The 18,408-nt window shown below is 47.1% G+C and overlaps 1 protein-coding gene across 3 annotated transcripts in view; it reads left to right on the forward strand.

The window, feature by feature from the left end:
* Positions 1-18,408, forward strand: part of LOC118775811 (trinucleotide repeat-containing gene 6A protein-like) — a 37,296-nt gene that overhangs the window by 14,706 nt on the left and 4,182 nt on the right. The window contains exons 5-18 of one of the 3 annotated variants that reach the window (XM_036525882.1): positions 1,439-1,762; positions 5,000-5,047; positions 7,903-10,650; positions 13,459-13,665; positions 13,782-13,954; positions 14,163-14,240; positions 14,420-14,471; positions 14,580-14,722; positions 15,367-15,537; positions 15,681-15,815; positions 15,953-16,081; positions 16,290-16,364; positions 16,840-17,041; positions 17,703-17,840. In XM_036525882.1, coding sequence (XP_036381775.1) covers positions 1,439-1,762; positions 5,000-5,047; positions 7,903-10,650; positions 13,459-13,665; positions 13,782-13,954; positions 14,163-14,240; positions 14,420-14,471; positions 14,580-14,722; positions 15,367-15,537; positions 15,681-15,815; positions 15,953-16,081; positions 16,290-16,364; positions 16,840-17,041; positions 17,703-17,840 — 4,623 coding nt within the window. The remainder of the gene's footprint in view (positions 1-1,438; positions 1,763-4,999; positions 5,048-7,902; positions 10,651-13,458; positions 13,666-13,781; positions 13,955-14,162; positions 14,241-14,419; positions 14,472-14,579; positions 14,723-15,366; positions 15,538-15,680; positions 15,816-15,952; positions 16,082-16,289; positions 16,365-16,839; positions 17,042-17,702; positions 17,841-18,408) is intronic. The other 2 variants (XM_036525884.1, XM_036525883.1) reach the window with 2 other exon arrangements.

The following is an 18,408-nucleotide window of genomic DNA, read 5'->3' on the forward strand; positions in this document are numbered from 1 at the left end:
TTCAGAATGCATTCTGAATATGAATACTCGATCCTTATTTGCAAGTGCTGGCATAAAATGGAGGAAATCTGTGACCCCTGGGTTGTGTCAAATAAACAAGAGATTAACCTCAGAATAAGTCAGAGTTCCAGAGCAACGTGCAGACTTTCAAGTTCTCTGAATTCGCTCCCTGTGTGTAGCAGCTTTATCTTTTATTTGACTGTGTTTACTGGGGCTGTTGTAGAAGCTAGCAAGCATTCGTCAGTTTAAAAGCTTCTGCTCCTAACAGGTCTTTTATCCAGCCTTGACTGTATTTAACAAAACATGTAAAAAGCACCCTTTTGAAGTATTGTTAATGGGCCTGTCATCTCCAAAACAAGCCACTGGCAACAGATGCACTTGTTTCATTCTTAACCTTTTAATAGTTTCACTCCTCTGAAGAATTGCACCTCGCAGTGGTCTTTTTTCACCCATACTGGGATAACATACATAAACACTTCTTTAAAAGTGTTTACAGTGCCCAAAACTAAGTGCTTCATGCCTGTCTGTATGTCCGCATCAGACCATGGAGCTCATGTTACTATGAGCAGTGTTTTGTTAGAGACTTATGTTAGTCCCTTGGCTTCAGTTCAGTACACGTCGGACATCAAACCATTTAGCCGCTGCCCCCTGCTGGTGTCATACAGGGAGTACCGTGCTGCGGACACATTATTCATTTGACTAGAGACTCTCTATGCTCTGTATTTTTTTCCTTTTTTTTTAGGTTGCCTTTGCACCTTATACAGGCTTTTCCCTGAGGGCTTTGCAGGTTCTGCTGCTCTGTAGCAGCCCGAGATGAACAACTCGTTAGTTTCATGGAGGGCTTTTCTAATTAAAGAGATCCTCTTCCCTGGTCTCTGTGCTGGGGAGCTGATGTTTGTCTGGGCCATTTTGCTGCCTGCTGCTTGTCAGCCTCCATTCATCTGTGAAATTGAGTAGAATTAGGGCGCTGCTGTGGCAGAGTGCGTTAGGCAGAGGGAGGGGGCGGGGGGTAGGCTAGGTTAAGCTTGCAGCGCGAGCCTGAAATATATACGCATTTTCAGTGTCCTTGAAACCAATACTGATTTTCTCTGTCTCCGTTTTCCATTGCTAGTCAGGCTCTCGTGATACAGTGGTGTCAGGTTTCTGCCTCAGTGTCAGCCACTCATGTTCTTGTCCTATTCTCTCTCTCTCTCTCTCTCTCTCTCTCTCTCGGCACACACTGGTATTTTTTCGTTGATTATTTATTTGAATTTTTTCCCCACTCTGGGTTATTTTGGAAAAGATTAAAGAGGGTTGAATTGATTATTGATTTGCACATCGGTGTTAACGTTGTGGAAAGGCATTGCTTTTTCAAGGGCAATGAAGGATACGTGAATTGAATAGTTTTTTTGATTCTGAGCGTGTGTGTTCTGAACGCTGTTTCGTTTTTCGTTTCCAGTGCCAGAACATATCAAGTCCAGTTTAAGCCAGCCTCAGCCTGCCAACCCGAAGAGCGACACCTCCACTGTAACCAGCATCGTCAGCAATGCCAAGCGGGCCCAAGCCAGCAGCCATCCGCAAGTCCCGCCTCGATACCCGCCCCGCGAAGTTCCGCCACGTTTCCGCCAGCACGAGCAGAAGCAGCTGCTGAAGCGTGCTCAGCCTCTCCCGACTCTCGCTGCCGCCCTGGGAACCCGAGCTCCGCTCGACGCCGCCCAGCCAGGGGGTGCTCTTCTTGCCAGCGAGGGGCCTCTCCAGAATAGCGCCGGTTCCCCCCTCCCAGGTACCAGCAACGTCTCCTCCCACTGTCCAGCCTCCCACCGCACTCCCTCGATCTTGGAAGCATCATCATTCTATAGAAGTACATTCTATAGAAGTATAACCCCTGTGCATTGCTTTGGCTCAGAGGATAATTGTCAAAGGCTTTGTCTGAACCTGAATGAACTCTTGGCAATCAGCTGCATGGCTGTGGTGTAGCACACGAAGCCCAACCTGTGGTGGCCAGTTCAGTTTGTCAGCAGAACTGCCTACAGTGTTGACTTCCATGAATATTGTTGTAGCTTTATAAAGCTGTAGCACCTGCTTTAACACTTTCTCTGTAGACTGGGCAATGAACTGTCAAAGTTCACTGCTGTCAGCAAGTGATGATTATTTTTTTAATTGTCATCTTACAACAATACAGTTATCGTGATTATTTCAGATAAATTTAACAGTCAGACAAGTAATTACCTACTGCATTGTCTCTCTTTACAAACGGGTTGTAATGGCAGATATTGTACATCATCAACCGCCTTAAATTTTCCTTTTTCCAGTTTCAGTGCAAGACCATATCACAGAATTATGTTTTGCATGTAGATATGTGTAATGTGTAAAGACATTAATTTCATATATATGCTACCTATCAAGACAAAAGGGGAAAGCGCCTAAAATAAATCCCTTCTCTGTAATTCCTGCAAGGTCACCACAGCTTATAAAATGTCAAGGCTTAGTCCTGCTCCCTGTCAGATGTTAGTTACAGCTGCCTTGTCCCTTCCTGTGATTATCCTGTTTCTTAAGCGCACTTTCTCTCAGTTTATGAGAGATCTGTTCCTAGTAGCTGGTAACTATTAATCTTAAGTTCTTATTAAAACAGAAGTGACAGTAACTACTCATAAGTGCATATTATTAGAACGTGTTCAGAAAGGAAACTACTTGGTTTGAGTAAAACCAGAAAGCTGTTTTTGAGTCTCCAGGATGACGTTATTATTCCATAGCAGCCACCCATAAACATTGCTACAATCACTCAGTTCAGATTCCAGCAAGGAAAGGGCCAAAATTATTAGCGGATTGTGTCACATTATCACCTAACTACTGTGTGTAATGGACACTAATTCTGATAATTGCCTGAAAATTTGTGTATTAGAAATATGGCGAGTCATGTAAATATCTGGCCTAGAATATCATGTTTGGAATATTGTAGAATTCAGTGTAAGAAAATTCAGAATACGATGTTGGGGATGAGGTTAAGTATACCAGTGATCAGTGATGTCAACAGAACTGTGATCGGAGTTCCCCTTCAAACACACCCTCCATGTGAAATAACCGCATTATTTTTCATATCTGTGTAATGTCCCACCGCAAATTAAAATCTGTCGTCTGTGTGTAAATGTGTGTGGGTGGGTGTGACTGTGGATTTTTAAAATGAGGGTTTTGGCAATGGGGCCTGTCTTGGATGTCAGCATACATGTGCATATTGAATAGGGGGAAGCTGTTCCAGAATACATCTTGGTAAGATAATGTAGTCACTTTAAAAATATTATTTCTCTTTAAACCATTTATCAGAACATTATTATGGACAACCATTAAGACCAAAGATTAATGTTTACCTTGTATAATCTGGGCATGTTTACCCAGCTACATGGTGTTTAATTTTAAGAGCTATATAGAGGCAGTGTGTGTATGCCACTTCATTCACAGAACACAGCGAAATACCATGAAAAATGCAATGTAGAAAAGCAACATGGCATTTGGCAGCAGCGTCTGTCCTCCTGTGATATGATAGTTTAAAATCTAAGAACAGCCACATAAAACGTGTCCATATTGTGTCCATAAAATTGGAAGTGCCTTGCAGTAATTAGTAATATGTACACATTCAAAATGTGTGTCTGCGTCAGCCCAGTTCATGGCATTTGTTTGCCAAAGATATATTGTTATATTTACGCAAAGCAAACATCAGATGATCGGACATCAGAGTTGTCTAAGCTAATTGTAATGTTGGATTCACATGTACACATTGTGTCTGTTTGTGGGACCTTATTTTTCATATAATCACACTCCTGTAGGAGATTAACTTAATGAAAGGGGTTGATATATTGCGCAGACTCTCAGGAGGTTAGTATAATCCGCATGCCGTGTGTGTTACAAAGACTACATTTGAGCAATAACGTTCTAATCAAAAGCATCTGTTGGACTAATGCACAATTCTATTACTGGAATTTTGTCTTCAATATGTTGAGCTCCAGAAGACAACACAATGGAAATGTGTTTTTAGGAAAAGCATACAGATTTTAGACATAATGGTTAATGTTTTTGCATCAGTTTGAGCAATTGGTGATGAAATATCATGGCTGATGATTCTGCGAAGTAGCTGACTGTCCATGCTCACTGTGTCATATCAGTCGATCAGTATCAATTGATTTAACATACCGATATACATATCAGTTCTGGTAAAAATGAAAATTGTGAGGAAAGGATCAGTGTACCTTGCTTGTCAAGGGAACCACCTTCATTTTCATTGGTATGCCGGTCTGGGAGACCAGTATTGCAGATATGAAGCCATTGCGCTTCCATTTTCATGGTTATTTTGGAACTGCCAGTTTCACTGAATCAAACATGCTTTGTTGCAGCAACCAAGTGCGGCCATAGCGCTGCAGAGTCAGGTTGCTTTCAGTCCCTGAAAGTGGAGTCTGCTGTAACCACACAGTCCTGTTCAAGGCCATCCCGCTTGAACTTGTACAAATGGACTATCAAAGTACAACACATTGGTGTCTCTCTGGATTCCTCCCAGGCTGGCTGAAGGCTGTGATGTGTTGTTTCTGAAACCCATCACAGGTGAAGCATTGACCAGTTATTGTAACTGATGGCCTCTCAGATCACGTGCTTGGCTATAGCGACTCTCCAGGTTAGATATCATTGGCTTTAAACACCTCACACGGCAATTTTTTTTTTTTTTTTTTTTTTTTTTAGTAAAGGCTTTGGGAAACATGGACAAAGCGTTTGTAGCCTTTACATTTCCCACACTTATTTGGGTGTGTCATCCAGAAAGTGCAGTTTTGAAGGGCACAGGCCATCAGATACCTTTTTGGTTTGTTTTAATTCATACACCTTCGTTTCTCTTGTTTTCTTAAGCCAGTGCTTGTTAAAGCTAGGTCATGAGCTGCAGATGCATGATACCTGGCACATGACCTTTTCCCAGTCGGGCAGTCAGCAGATTTCTCACTCTCATCCGTCTCTCCTGTGGTCTTGCTCTTTTGTCCCATAGGCATGCCTCCCATTCGGGATTTGGCCAGCCACTCCCCTAACCAGACAGGTGATTACGATTTTTACTTTCACCCCGTTTCTCTGGCTTGGTTTTCCCGGTGCCTTGTGATTTTTGTTTTGTTGGATTATTCTGCATTGTGCTTGGGTGATGGGAAAGCGGCTTGAATGGCTAACTTTCAGCAAGTTTGCCAGGATTAGGCAGACCTTTATTTGCATGGTGGAATATTGATTTCATGTAAGAACCAAGCTCAGTTGTGATGAAAATGAATGTTAGCGATAAGTGTCATTTACGGTAGTAATGGTTCAAATGCATTTCTAAGCCATTGGTGCAGTGTAAGCATGAAATGGCTTTGACTAGGGCAGTGTCTGTCACAAGGTAGGTATAATTGCTTTGTGATTAATAGGCTTTTGTTTTGCAGCCCAGTATGCTTGCTTGTTCCATTCAGTATTGTACACAGATCAGGGGCAAAAGCTTTGATTGGCAACAGCATTGAGGTCATTAAGGATGAAGGAAGGCACTGCTGGAAGAATAGCCTTCAAGCCGATTCAGACTTTCCTGTCTGCTGTTTTGCTCTAATTCGTCACTAATAGTTCTAATAGTCACAGAGAGTTCCCATCAGCTATAATTGTATCGTAATATGAACCAACTGACTTGGTTTGTGTGTGCAGGTTTTGATGAATCCAAGTTTGCAGAAAGTCTCTGTTTTGTATGTCCTTTGCAAGTAGCCCGCCATAAAGATACGCTCATATGAGTGCAATTAAATCATCCTTTCACAGTGTTTCGAAGCTGTATTTGTGATCACAGCTTTAAAGAGGAATGCTGTGTTTTGGGTCATCCCACATGTATTGTCTATGGGCTTTCTACACTGCTGTGTGCAGGTCAGCGTTTCACTGCTAGAGGTATCAGGCAGTGACTGGAAACCTAAAGCCTTGAGAAAAATGAAAACCTGAAATGTGGTCCTCAGTAAATCTTCCTCAGTGTGTTGGCGTAAAGTATGAGAGTTAATTCAAGTCTTAAAATGGGCTTATTTATTATGGACTGAATGTTTGCATTCATCCCCTAAAGGCATCTGCGATCTGAAACCATCATTTCGACAGAAATTGTCAACACGGGTGATTCAGCTTCCCGGTAGATGAACGGGGATTACCGTGAGGTCTCGTAGGAATCGAGGAGATGGTTTCGTGTTAGACATTACAGCGTACAGGGTTAATGCTGTCTTCTGGCTTTGCCAGGAGTCTTCCAGGGGGGATGCAGTCTGGGTTCTCCCCCAAGCTGAAATTTCCTGTACCCAGCAGGCTTGGCAGACTAATCTCCCTTTGCTAAGCCTGCGCTCTGTTGTGACTGCGGTTGCTGGGAGGACTTTGAGCTGGGGCTGGTTGCAGCCTCCAGCACCCTCTGCTATGAGTCACCACAGTCTGCTGCATAAGCTGAGCAGCATGAGCCGAATACCAAAGCGCTGCGCTTTCTGGACGGCGAGAAAAGCAGTGGAGGACTGCAAGGGAGGCTTTAGGGGCAGCCTGCAGATATTGTTCTGGTGAAGCGTAGTGTGTTTGCTGGTGCAAATAGACAAATAGTTTTGCACCACATATCCTCAAATCACCCAGACATTAGCCCTGAGATCAGAAGGGTGCATAGCGCTTAATTGTATGGTTATAAATGTTCAGCGTTCTTACACGCTACTTGACAAATGCCTGTAAGTGCAGGAGGCGTGTGACAGATGAGCGCGCCTGCTCGACCTTGGCAGCCCTCCTTTCTCAGGACGTCTGCGCGCGGCTGCTCGGTGGCTGTTGCTGCGATTTCTCTCGCTGAGACGTCAAGATGCCTTGGGGTGATGGAAGCGCGGTCCGCCATCCGAGCGAGAATGACACAAGGGAAAGTTTTTAAACGTGCGCCCCTTTTGTAGCCGTACGAGGCGTCCGGCGTTGGGACCTCTGGCGTTGATCAAAAAAAAAAGTGGGGAGAGTTTGTGGAGTCGCAGGCTCACGCCGAGGCTGGGAAGGGAGACGAACGTCGGGCTTGGCAGTGGAGACGGTTCTGTGGAGCGCCTTGGCAGCCATCTTGTAGCGAGCGTTGAAAAACGAGCGAAGGTGAGCAGGAACAGTGGAAGTTTAAAGCGCGGTCAGAGTCAGGAAATGGAGAAAAGGGGGCACGTGTGAAAGTGCTGCCATGGAGGGGGGGGCTTTTAGTAAGAGAATGCCCGGACACCCGGCTATGGGAATAACATTCTGAGAAGGGAAACTGCAAACTAAAATAAAGCTCTTTGGCTGCGTCTGCCTTCCCCCCCCCCCCTCCCCCTACTGCTCGCTGCAGGGCCCACGCTGCTGTTACAAAATGGTGACAGCTGCGCTGTAGTGCCGGCCAGGCCCGGGCTCCGGGGGAACGCCTTTTAAACTGTCCTGGAGATCAGCAGACTCTGTGTCCTGCTAACTAGTCAGGCGTAGCTGTTGGGAGGTAAAATTCCTAATGACTGGCTCTGCAGTGCCAATTTAGCGAGTGCAGTTTACTTTTGTGTTTTAACATGATTATGTCCTCAGGTGTGTGGTTTTTGTTTTTATTGAATTAAGTGGTTTGTGCGTTTTCTGTGTCTGTAGTTCCCTGTGCAATTCAGTAATAACCGTGTGAAAGTCCTCAATTTTACTGGAATTGGAAAACTGCATATTTGATCCATGTCCATGAGGCTACTAACAAAGGCTTTTGTGTTATGTAACTTGTTGGACTTGCTTGTATTTATTTTGTGTTTTATAATGGTTATTCAGCTGCCTTGGCTGTCCTTGGATTTTTTTTTTTTTTTTTTTTTACAGCAAAATACAAAGAACAGCTCAGTCAATTCCACTGTGGTTGACTTTTGTTAATTTGTTGTGGTTCTGTCTCCTCTTGACTTTCATTCTTTTCTGTTTCCACAGAATTAAACCACAGTGCTCTGGGCTCTCATTATGAAAATTCCCACTGGAATTCTGGTTCACCTGGCAGCGACTCGAACACCACTTGGGATAAAGTCATTGTAGACGGCTGCGACAAGGAAGCCTGGCCTTCGATCACTGGTAGCGACCCAGAGTTAGCCACAGAATGTATGGACGCTGACTCTGCCTCAAGCTCTGGGTCTGAGAAAAACCTTAGTATAATGGCTTCTGGGAACACTGGCGGCGACAGCAATGGCAATAGACAAGGCAATGGACACGGTTCTCATTTTATGGTTGCAAATGGCAGCAATAACATGGGCAATGGGAGTATTAAGGGACCGTGGGGCCTATCCCATGGCTCGATGCTAAGCACATGTCAAGGCCCTGGGGAGAGTCCCAACAGCAAATTAACAGAAAGTAGCCATGGTAAATTAAATGCATGGGGTACCCTAGGTTCCTCAACCAATGGAGGTATAAATCCAAGCACTTTGAACCCAAATGCCAACCATGGTGCCTGGCCTGTTTTGGAAAACAGTGGGCATAATCCACATGGGCCTGTGGGGAATGGGAATAGCGGCACCAGTACTCAACGTAGCACCATAGGTCAAGCGCCCAGCAGTCAGAGTATTAACTCTAAGATGGGCCTCTCCGCCCACGCAGCCTGGGGGAGCCTCCAGGAGAACAATGCAGAGTCTGAAGTCAATGGTACAAGTAAGGTTTCGTTAAACGGGCAACCTCAAAACCTTAACACTGAATTGAATGGACCAAATAACACTACTAACATGATGACCTCTAGTTTACCAAACTCTACTGGTTCAATGCAGATGAATGAACTGCCCGCAGGGCACCGAGCCTGGCACGTGGACGCGGGGAGCTCGCCTCAGCTCCACGCCTCTTCAGTTTCTAATGGCACTTCCATTTCTCAGCATGGCAACAGCGAGGGAATAAACAGCGGGTCTTACGGCACGGCATGGGGAGCTCCGCAAGATACCAATTACCCCGGAGACAAATGCCCTGCCCCTAAAGGCCAAACTGCTGGCGACACTGTGAATGCAACTCTAATGCAGTCTGGAGTGAATGGATCAGCTGCAAACGCTGCTTCTTTTAAGAATAATAATAATAATAACGGTGTGGGGGCGCGCGGCGGAGGGTGGGGCTCCGGGCCCGCCGCTTCCCAGAGCCTGCCGTGGGGAGCAGGGAACGGTGTCGGCCCCGCGGGGATCCCTCACCCCTGGGGGAGCGCGTCGTCCTCCTCGTCGTCGTCCTCCTCCTCCTCCTCTTCGAACACTGGCACTAAGATCTCCAACGGGGAGTGGAGCGCCCTGCCGAGCAACAATCAGCATTCCAATGAAGGCATAACCGGGAGCAGGAAGGGAACAAATGGGTGGATGTCCCTGGAGGACGACGCTCTGGGCGAGGCCGGAGCGGGCCCGGCGTCCCAGATGAGCAATCAGGGCGGCACGTGGGCCAAATCTACCGGCAGCGAGGGCAGCAGCGAGAGCATGGGCAGCCGCGGGGACAGGGACGGAGCGCGCGCCAGCAGCCGCCGCAAGGCCAGCTCCCAAAGCCTGGTGCAGACCGTGCTCTCCAGGACCGACCTGGACCCCCGGGTCCTGTCCAACTCCGGCTGGGGCCAGACCCCCGTGCGGCAGAACACCACCTGGGACATCGCGGCCTCCTCCAGCTCCGACAAGAAGACTGACAACGGAACAGAGGCCTGGGGCGGCTCGGTCTCCCAGGCGTCCAACTCAGGGGGGTGGGGGGACGGGCCCAGCACCAACAGCAACGATACCTCATCAGTATCTGGGTGGGCCGATCAGAAGCCTCCCACTGGGTGGGGAGAAGCCAAAGGCCCCAGTGGAGACGGAGGCTGGGAAGATAACTCTGCTGCTACGGGAGTGGGAAAGAGTAATCAGTCATGGGGGAGCGTCAAGGACGAGAAAGCTTCGACTTGGAACGATGCACAAAAGGTCAAACAGGGATGGATGGAAGGGCAGAAATCGAGCCAGGGCTGGGGCGCCCCCTCCGGCGGCGAGGGGTGGGGGGCCGACGTCCCGCGAGGAAACCACTGGGGAGACCCTCCGAAGTCGGGCTCCGGAGGCTGCGACAGCGACAGCGACCGCTCGGGCTCCGGCTGGAGCGAGCAGGGCAGGTGCGGCGCGGGCAACACCTGGGGCGGCAGCGGGGGCGGCGGCACTCCCAACAGCGGCGGCCCGTCCGGCTGGGGCGAGCCCCCCAAGACAAGCCACAAGCAAGGCTGGGGGGAGCCCGGTAAGGCCAGTAATCAGGGCCAGGGCTGGGGAGAGCCCCCGAAACCCAGCCACGCCGGTTCTGGGTGGGGCGACGCCTCCAAAGGCTGCGACTCCTCCGACTGGAGCAAGCCGCAGGACGCCGCTGCGGGGCAGTCCTCCTGGGGGGTCCCTCCCTCGCAGCAGCCGGGGGGCCCGGGCCCTAACAAGCCCTCTGGCTGGCTGGGTGGGCCAATGCCCGCCCCGCTCAAAGAGGAGGAATCGACGGGCTGGGAAGAGCCCTCCCCCGAATCCATCAGGCGCAAGATGGAGATCGACGACGGTACTTCGGCTTGGGGGGATCCCAACAAGTACAAGTACAAAAATGTGAACATGTGGAACAAGAACAGCGGCGGTGAGCAGGAAGCGCCCGTGGCCCCGCAGCAGCAGCAGCAGCAGCAGCAGCCGCCCCCACAGCCTGCACTACCCCCCAACACCATGCCCAGCAAGGACAAGAACATGGGTAAGTGCCACTGCTGAAAAATGACTGGACTCTACACATTGCACACTGTCCTTTTGTCTTTGAAACCCTTTTTTACATTGCATTGCTTTGCATTACATTACATTCATTTAACAGACACTTTTACTCAGAGCAACTTCCAGCGTAATAGAACGCAAGTGTTTTATTTCATGTTGAATGAGCAGCAGTGTCAGACCAGGCTAACAGCTCTCCTAGACGAGTAAGCGTTACCGTAACACTATTCAAGCCCTACACTAAGTTACCTTGTGCAGCCTGACTTTTTCAAAGCCTAGGTTAAACAATTATTCTGGGATATTCTGAGCATTGACGTAATTTCTTTTAAAGTTACATCTATTTGATTAAAGTCCTTTGTGATGATTTTAAGGCAGTTGTCTTTCTGAGCCTAGCCAAAGAAATATTAAGAGCTGCAGAGTTTTTTAATGTGATTGTTGTATGTACTTAGAGGTGTATTTATTAAAAATTGAAATTGCAGCACAGTGTAGAGGGGTGCACCAAAAACCGTAGCGTTTGAAGAAATGACCCTACTTGATTTGGGATTGGTTCCAGGCGAGCTCTGCGCAGGGAGAGATGAGCTTGAGTTTCACCCTAGCTGATGATGCAGTCATATGGTGGCAACTTGAGCAGCAGAATACACAGGAACAGGGCTATTTTTAAAGGAAGAATTCAGAGCATGAGTTGGAAGGTGAAAGTGAGAAAAAAACCTCTATGATCAAAAGTTAGGCTGAAATTTCAGTAGTGCTTTGGAGTAAACAAACCTTGCATAAGTATTCATGTGTATCTGGAGGCAAGACTGTGACCTTAGACAGGTTCACTATAGTACTACACTTTTAACTTTCAGTCAAATTTGTAGGTATTTTGATGTTGTTAAATATTAGAGTATTTAATTATTTAGAGATTGTTTAATTCTCTGTGCCTTATCTTCTCTCGGTTTATTCATGTAGCTGTGAATTGACTGAGCAGTAGAAGGCAAATTTATGTTCCTAGATGACTGCCAGATCTCTCTGAGGATTGTCATTGAAGTGAGAACACAAGTTGGAATGGTACAAGAAAGATATCATGGACCGCAACAACTTTAAATTTTAATGAAAACATTTGTATAATCTTTGTGTGGTGCTCCATAGACAATTCATAATTCACGAAAGTACATCCTCTGGCACAGTGAAAGTGAGTAGGTATGAGGGAGACGCAAATACACTAACTTAAGTGTAAGTATGATTTATCCAACTTCAAAGGATCCATAGTGCTGGACCTATTCATTTTGTGACATTATCCTTGCAAACAAGTATTTCAGTGCATTTTAGCAGGCTTACATGTGTTAAGCCGATTCCAGCATTTTCCACATTTCAAACATGTTCTGAAATGCAACTGAAATGGCCCTCGGCTATATGCGGGCAGCTGAACTCCTGGGCATACAAAACTGCCGTCTGCAGTTTGAAATCTGTGTCAGTCAGTTGCGTGGTGAAACGCGGTGTGGAGACATGGCCAGGCTCCCAGATGTCCGTTGTAAAAGCTCACCACTGAAGCTGTCAGCTGCGGGTGAACAGATGTATACAGAGAATGTTGTGCTGTTCAGGATGCACATCATTAGAGAGAAACCGCCTGCTGTTGAGTGTAGCAGGGATGAATGTCTTTGATAAGGCAGCAGAAACCCAGGTCAAGTACCGTGCAAAGTCACTCATCTTCCAATGCAGTAAAGTCCACTATTTTCTGTTAACTTACTTATGCCCTTGAATTTAATTGAATTTGAGAATACTGCAAAGGTTGCCTCTTAGACTAATGTGGCAGTTGGTTTATTGTAGTCATCTGGGCTTTCTCTTCAGTTATTTAAAGAGTACAATATGCTTTGTGTGGTATTTTACATTGCTATAGCTACTCGGGTGTGTAGGAAAAAAAATTAATATACAGGCAGTTTTGCATGTTGTAAACATGTTGCTTTCATTTAACTATGTACTCTGTAAACATTGTAAATGACTGGAGCATTCTTTTACTTTCTAGACCTTGGGCAGTCGTCAGCTCAGTCTAAAGCTGAACAGTAGCTGAGTTTGCATCACAGTTTAGTGTTTTTTACTCATTAACATATGTAGTAGTTATATTTTGATCAGACCTGATGCATAATATTGTAACATTTGAATTAAAACAAAGTTGGCTGGTAGCCAGTAGTGCATTTGGTCTGTACTGTATAATCTATACCCGGCTGCTGCATCTGTGCACCCCTCCATGCCATGTATCGAATTATGATTTGTTAGTTTCATCATTTGGCATCATTTCAAATCATTTCATCATTTGGCCAGTTTCATCAGTCCTTACCCTTTACAATGTGTGCTATATGATATGAATATGACAGTTTTTACCAAGGGTATGACATGAGTACATGTGTGAGACTGCTTGGTGCTAACGTTTGTTATCATTTTGAAGTTTTCATGGTGTATAGGTTATGTGTGGGGACGTTTTTTGTGTATGTGACCTTGGCCATCACAACAAAATTCCTGCAGTCCAGATATGGCGTTTTTGAACAGTGGTTTAGCTTTTAATCTTCCCATTCCTAAAAGGCACATGAACAAGAAATGAAGAATCAGAACCATTCCTTTAGGTGCCCCCTGGGGCATTGCCCCCATGTAAAGCAAACAGCTGGATTTTACCTTGTACAAACATGCATTTGAGACAGTTTCTGAAAAATGGAATTATATATTAATCTGTGTTAATTCATATGTTAACTCCCAATGCATTTTAACTGAGTGTAAGGAAAAGATGTGCATTGCTGGCACTGAGCTGAAGCCTTCTCGCCTGCAGGATGGGGAGAGCCGTACGGAAGCACGCAGAAACCCGAGTCGTCATGGGGCGAGCCCTCGGGCCCTCCCGTCTCCGTGGACAACGGCACGTCAGCCTGGGGCAAGCCTGTGGACACCGGGGCGAGCTGGGAGGAGCCGGGGAGGCAGAGCGCTAACGCTGGCGGCTGGGGAGGCCCCGCAGCGGGACCGCAGACCCAACACAAACCTGGTCAGTCTGTACACCGGCGATAGAGCGCTGGAGGGCTTGCTCCGCGGGGGTGTACTGACCGCACCCCTGAACCGCGACTAAATACCCATTCTGTTCCTTCACCCTCTGATTGACAGGACCCAAACCTATGCAAGACAACTGGTGTGGTGACGAGATGCCCATGCCGGGATCGCGCCATCAGAGCTGGGAGGAAGAGGAGGAGGTGGAGATCGGGATGTGGAACAACAACCCGTCCCAAGAGATGAACCAGCCAGGGAACTGGTCGTACATGAAGAAGATGCCTCCCAAGGTAAGTGCAGCTGGTGATGTGCTTTGTTAGCACTCCCCGTGGATTCAGTGGGAAGCCGTAAGTCATAAATCAGTTTTATCGGCGAAGTCTGCAAAAATCATTACATCCTTTATACCGCAGAAGCTGTGTGCACATACGCTGCTATTGATGTTGTAATGAAGCATGCGGAAGAACTCTCCCCTGATGTGAAGTTTGTATTTGTTTCTAGGTCAATAAAGGAGCCAACAAGCAAGATGATGCCTGGATGAATCAGTTTGTGAAGCAGTTCAACAACATGAATTTCCCTGTAAGACTTGTCATTGCAAAACTTCTTTTAATTTGTAGATTAGGCCTAATCCATTGGTTGTTGTCTGTGAGGTGGCTTTACGTCAAATGTTTGGAAATCTGAATTTAAAAATTGCATCGGTAAAGGTATGGGTCTTACAGGAGTATGTGAATGCATCTGATTAGCTGTGCCTTTTGCAGAGGGAACCTCCTGAAGAAACCATGAAGGCCCATAAGATGGATTTGTCTGGAGGTGAGTTTTTCATGCACTCATTCTTCAGACTCCAGTGTCAGCTGTTAGACGTATTATCTGTGGAAAAGGGTGTCCCGGTCTGCCGAAGTAACGCCATCTGTCTTGCAGGGATGTTGGCGGATAAGCGCATGGACGTGGACAAACATGTTCTGAATATGGGAGAATACAATGGCGTGATCGGAAAGAGCCCTGGGTCACGTCATCAGATCTCCAAAGAGTCTTCCATGGAGCGAGGTCCCTATTTTGATAAGGTCAGCAGCGTCGGCTCACATTAAAGCAGTTTAGCCATTCCTTTGCTCTTTTTTTTTCGTTCACGAAACGAAAGGAGACGTTCAGAGTTTCTCTTTCTTCTGTGCATGCCTTTCATCTGCTTAATCAGAGATGAAAACATTTCAGACTCTGATCTTGGGATTCCTTCAACCCAAGCGAGACGGATGATGTCCGGTCATCCTCAAAGGAGCGCAGTTGTCTTGCAGAACCCTTAGAGCGGCGGTCCTCTTGTCTTAACCCGTGCACTTCAGCTGTTCAAAGCTGCAGGGCCCTTTGGGGTCGGGAGTGTAGCCACGCACACGTTCCTTGGTCATACCTTAAATTGAAATGCCAAGGGGCATTCCATGTACGTGGAACATTTTAAGTAGTCCAGTGTTCATTAGTAGTCACCTGGAGTGAAAACATGTGAACGACTTCTGGATTCTGCAGCTTTGAACTCTACTTTCTAGTTGCTGATCTGTCTAACCTTGCCTTTCTCTCCTCTCTGCTGCCCTGTCTTTGTCTTTCTCCCCTCCTCTCCCCGGTGCCGGTCCTGGGCGTTCGTGTGGTTTCTTTCCGACCCCCCCGCTCTGACCGCTGCTGTGCCTCTCACTGCCCTCTTTGCTTGCTGGCTGGCGCGCTGCAGCTGTCTCTGTCCCTGTCTGTCCAAGATGGCATTGTAGCAGAAGAGCCCCAAAATGTACAGTTCTCATCTAATCAAAATGTGAAGCTTCCCCCTTCAAACAATACACTACCTAATCAGGGCCCTGGCCCCATGCCAGCGCCGAGCCATCAGAACTTGAATTTGGTCAGGCAGGTGAGTCTGAGTCTGCATGAGAGTCTGGAGGGACCCTCTCTCTTTCTGATTGCTGCATGCCGTCTGTGCTTGGTGGTTTGAGCCTCGTCCCCGAGCTGGTTGTATCCCGGTTTAACCGGTCCCCCCCCCCCTTCCTCTTTCAGAATGTCAATCCCATGTTCAGTGGCAGTAATGCAGCAGCACAAGGCAGGAGCGCACAGCAGCCTCCAGCACAACCTCTGAACTCATCACAGCCTAATCTCCGCACTCAAGTGCCTCCGCCATTGCTTTCCCCTCAGGTAACGAGCTGCCCGCCTGCCTGCCCGCGTCTGCATCTGTCCAGAATTAAACCGCTGCGCAGAGCTCAGCTCGCGCCTTAGCATTGATTTCGCTGTGGGGTGATCGATACACTTTGGTTCACCCCCTGTCGCCCCAGGTTCCAGCATCATTGTTGAAGTATCCTCCCAATAACGGTGGTCTGAATCCCCTGTTTGGGCCACAGCAAGTCGCTATGCTGAACCAGCTTTCCCAGTTAAACCAGCTCTCTCAGCTGTCCCAGCTACAGGTAAGGCCTTTCCCATTTGTAATTTGTTGAGGCAAATTATGCCTGTCTCATGACACCAGCAGTGCAGGACCACAAGATAGTTAACATGTTTGTGGTACACCTTCTGTAGTTAATAGTAGCTTGATCACTGTCATTCCAATAGGCTTAATTTGAAATTGCATGTTAAGTGGCATTTGGCTGTGGTGCTTACTCTCTGTACCTGTCCCAGCGCCTCCTCCTGCAGCAGCAGAAAGTGCAGAATCGGAATATGCCCATGGGCGGCCGTCAGCAGCAGGAGCAGCAGGTAGGAGTTTCCTCTGTCTCTGCATCCTTTCCTCTATGGCTCTCGCTGTTTAATTCAACTCAGTTCAGCTGGTTCCTGTATTACAAAGAAACATTTGTGTTGCTGAAGTACAATCACATTTACGACAAATGTTGCAAAGCTAATTAAAAAGCACAATTCACAAATAGAAAATTCACAAGCTGAATAGGTCACCAAGGAAGTTAAATTAGCTAGGTGTATGTTGATCTTGAATAATATATTTGTCCAAATGATGAATTTAACCAAACTGTCCTTCCTATTGGCATACCTTTTGTCTTTGAATGTCCTGCATTGCTAGAAACTGTGTGTGCGTGCGTGTGTATATTTTCTTATACGTCATGGTTTCCTTTTGATTTGCTGTAATAGTTGTCTGCAAGGTTGTATCCTCAGTGTTACTGGTGGCTAGTGCTGGGCGGACTGTCCCTCTCTGATCCTGACTCGATGCTGTGTCCCGCAGGGTCGCCCTCTGGGCCCCTCCCAGATGATGCAGCCCCCTCGCCACCTGGATCCCTCCCTGATGAAACCGCAGCCTTCCCCGCAGCCGCCATCACTACACCAGTCAGGCCTCAAGTCCTACCTGGAGAACTTCATGCCCCAGAATGCACCGGAGCTGCAGAAGGAGCAGAGCGCGCTCAGTTCATTCAGTAACTTTCCTCTAGGTGGGTTTCCTCTCCCTCCCGGCTTAGGGCGCGGTGGCTCTCTGTGTCACCGGGCTGCAAAGCACCCCCTGATGCCCGCGTCACATGTGTCATGTTGTCCCCCAGCTGGCAGTAGTCACAGTCGTAGCTTCCGTAGCCCTCCCCTGAGCAGCGGCCACCCGAGTCTCTGGCAGGGAGGACTTTTGCCAGCCATGAAAGCCACTTTGTGTCAGCAGGAGGTGAATAAGAGCTTTTACTCATCTACCTGCCCACCTGCGCTGCAGCTGTGACACAGAAACTGCCAGCGTGTGTGACCTAGCAGGAGTGTGTGTGGCACTTCTACATTCTTGCAGCTTGGCGTTGGCCAGGTTGTTTTTCTAGCACAGCGATTGTTCAGGTGCTGCTTTTTTGGGCAGGGCCCTCAGATAAGCGAGCGGGCTTTAATAGTTTTAATATTGCCCGTCTCAAGCTGCCCTGAGGCTGGCCTTCACGGTTTATGAGGTCATGGCAACATAAACCTGATATGGGTGCTGGGCCGTATCCCATGAGTCCAATCTCACTCCCCGCCCCCCCAAGACGCCGACAGGGACAGAATGTGCTAAGCTGGATGTTCCCTTCCCTGACTGGATACTTTTACATTGTCTCACAGTCCCAATATTTCTCCCCTTCTCACCTCCTCCAGGCTTGAATTCAAACTTGAATGTAAACAATCTGGATATTGGCAGTATTAGTTATAAAGAGCCCCAGTCCCGGCTGAAGAAATGGACTGCCTTGGACATTTCCGTTAACTCATCGCTAGATCAAAACTCCAGCAAACCTGGTAAGTAACGGTTTACATTCCTGTGTGATACTGTCATGTCCAGTATACTGTAAAGTGGTGGTGCCCAACCTGGGTTTTGGAGACCTCGAGAGGTCTGCTGTGGCATTGCAGGGAGGTCTGTAGCAATAGAAGAAAATGTTTTAATTCGTAAAAATGCTGGGAATCTATTAATAATTGTTCAGTGTTGACCTATACAGTTGCCCAAATTTTATTTGTTACAGACCATGTCAGCATATTATATACATTGCATTTTATCAGTTCAGTATTTGTTCAACATCCTTTATCAATTGTATAATTTTTCAGGGCAAAGAAATTGAGAAACTGACCTATGTGTGTATCTTTACACAAACATTACTGTGTTAGAAAATATGTTGTGGTATCTGCAGAGAATTTTTACAAGGTTGGGATCCACCCCTGTAAGTTTCTCTCTGAGAAAATAGTCGTCATTACCATCAACACTGTAAAAGTGAGCAGTGTAATTCTTCACATTAAACAGTCCAACTATTTCTCTTTGTACAGTAATGTCATTGACGTTAAGTAGTATAGTTTACGTTTTTTCATCATTTTT

Source organism: Megalops cyprinoides, chromosome 1 (assembly GCF_013368585.1).
Source record: "Megalops cyprinoides isolate fMegCyp1 chromosome 1, fMegCyp1.pri, whole genome shotgun sequence".
Taxonomy (NCBI): Eukaryota; Metazoa; Chordata; class Actinopteri; order Elopiformes; family Megalopidae; genus Megalops; species Megalops cyprinoides.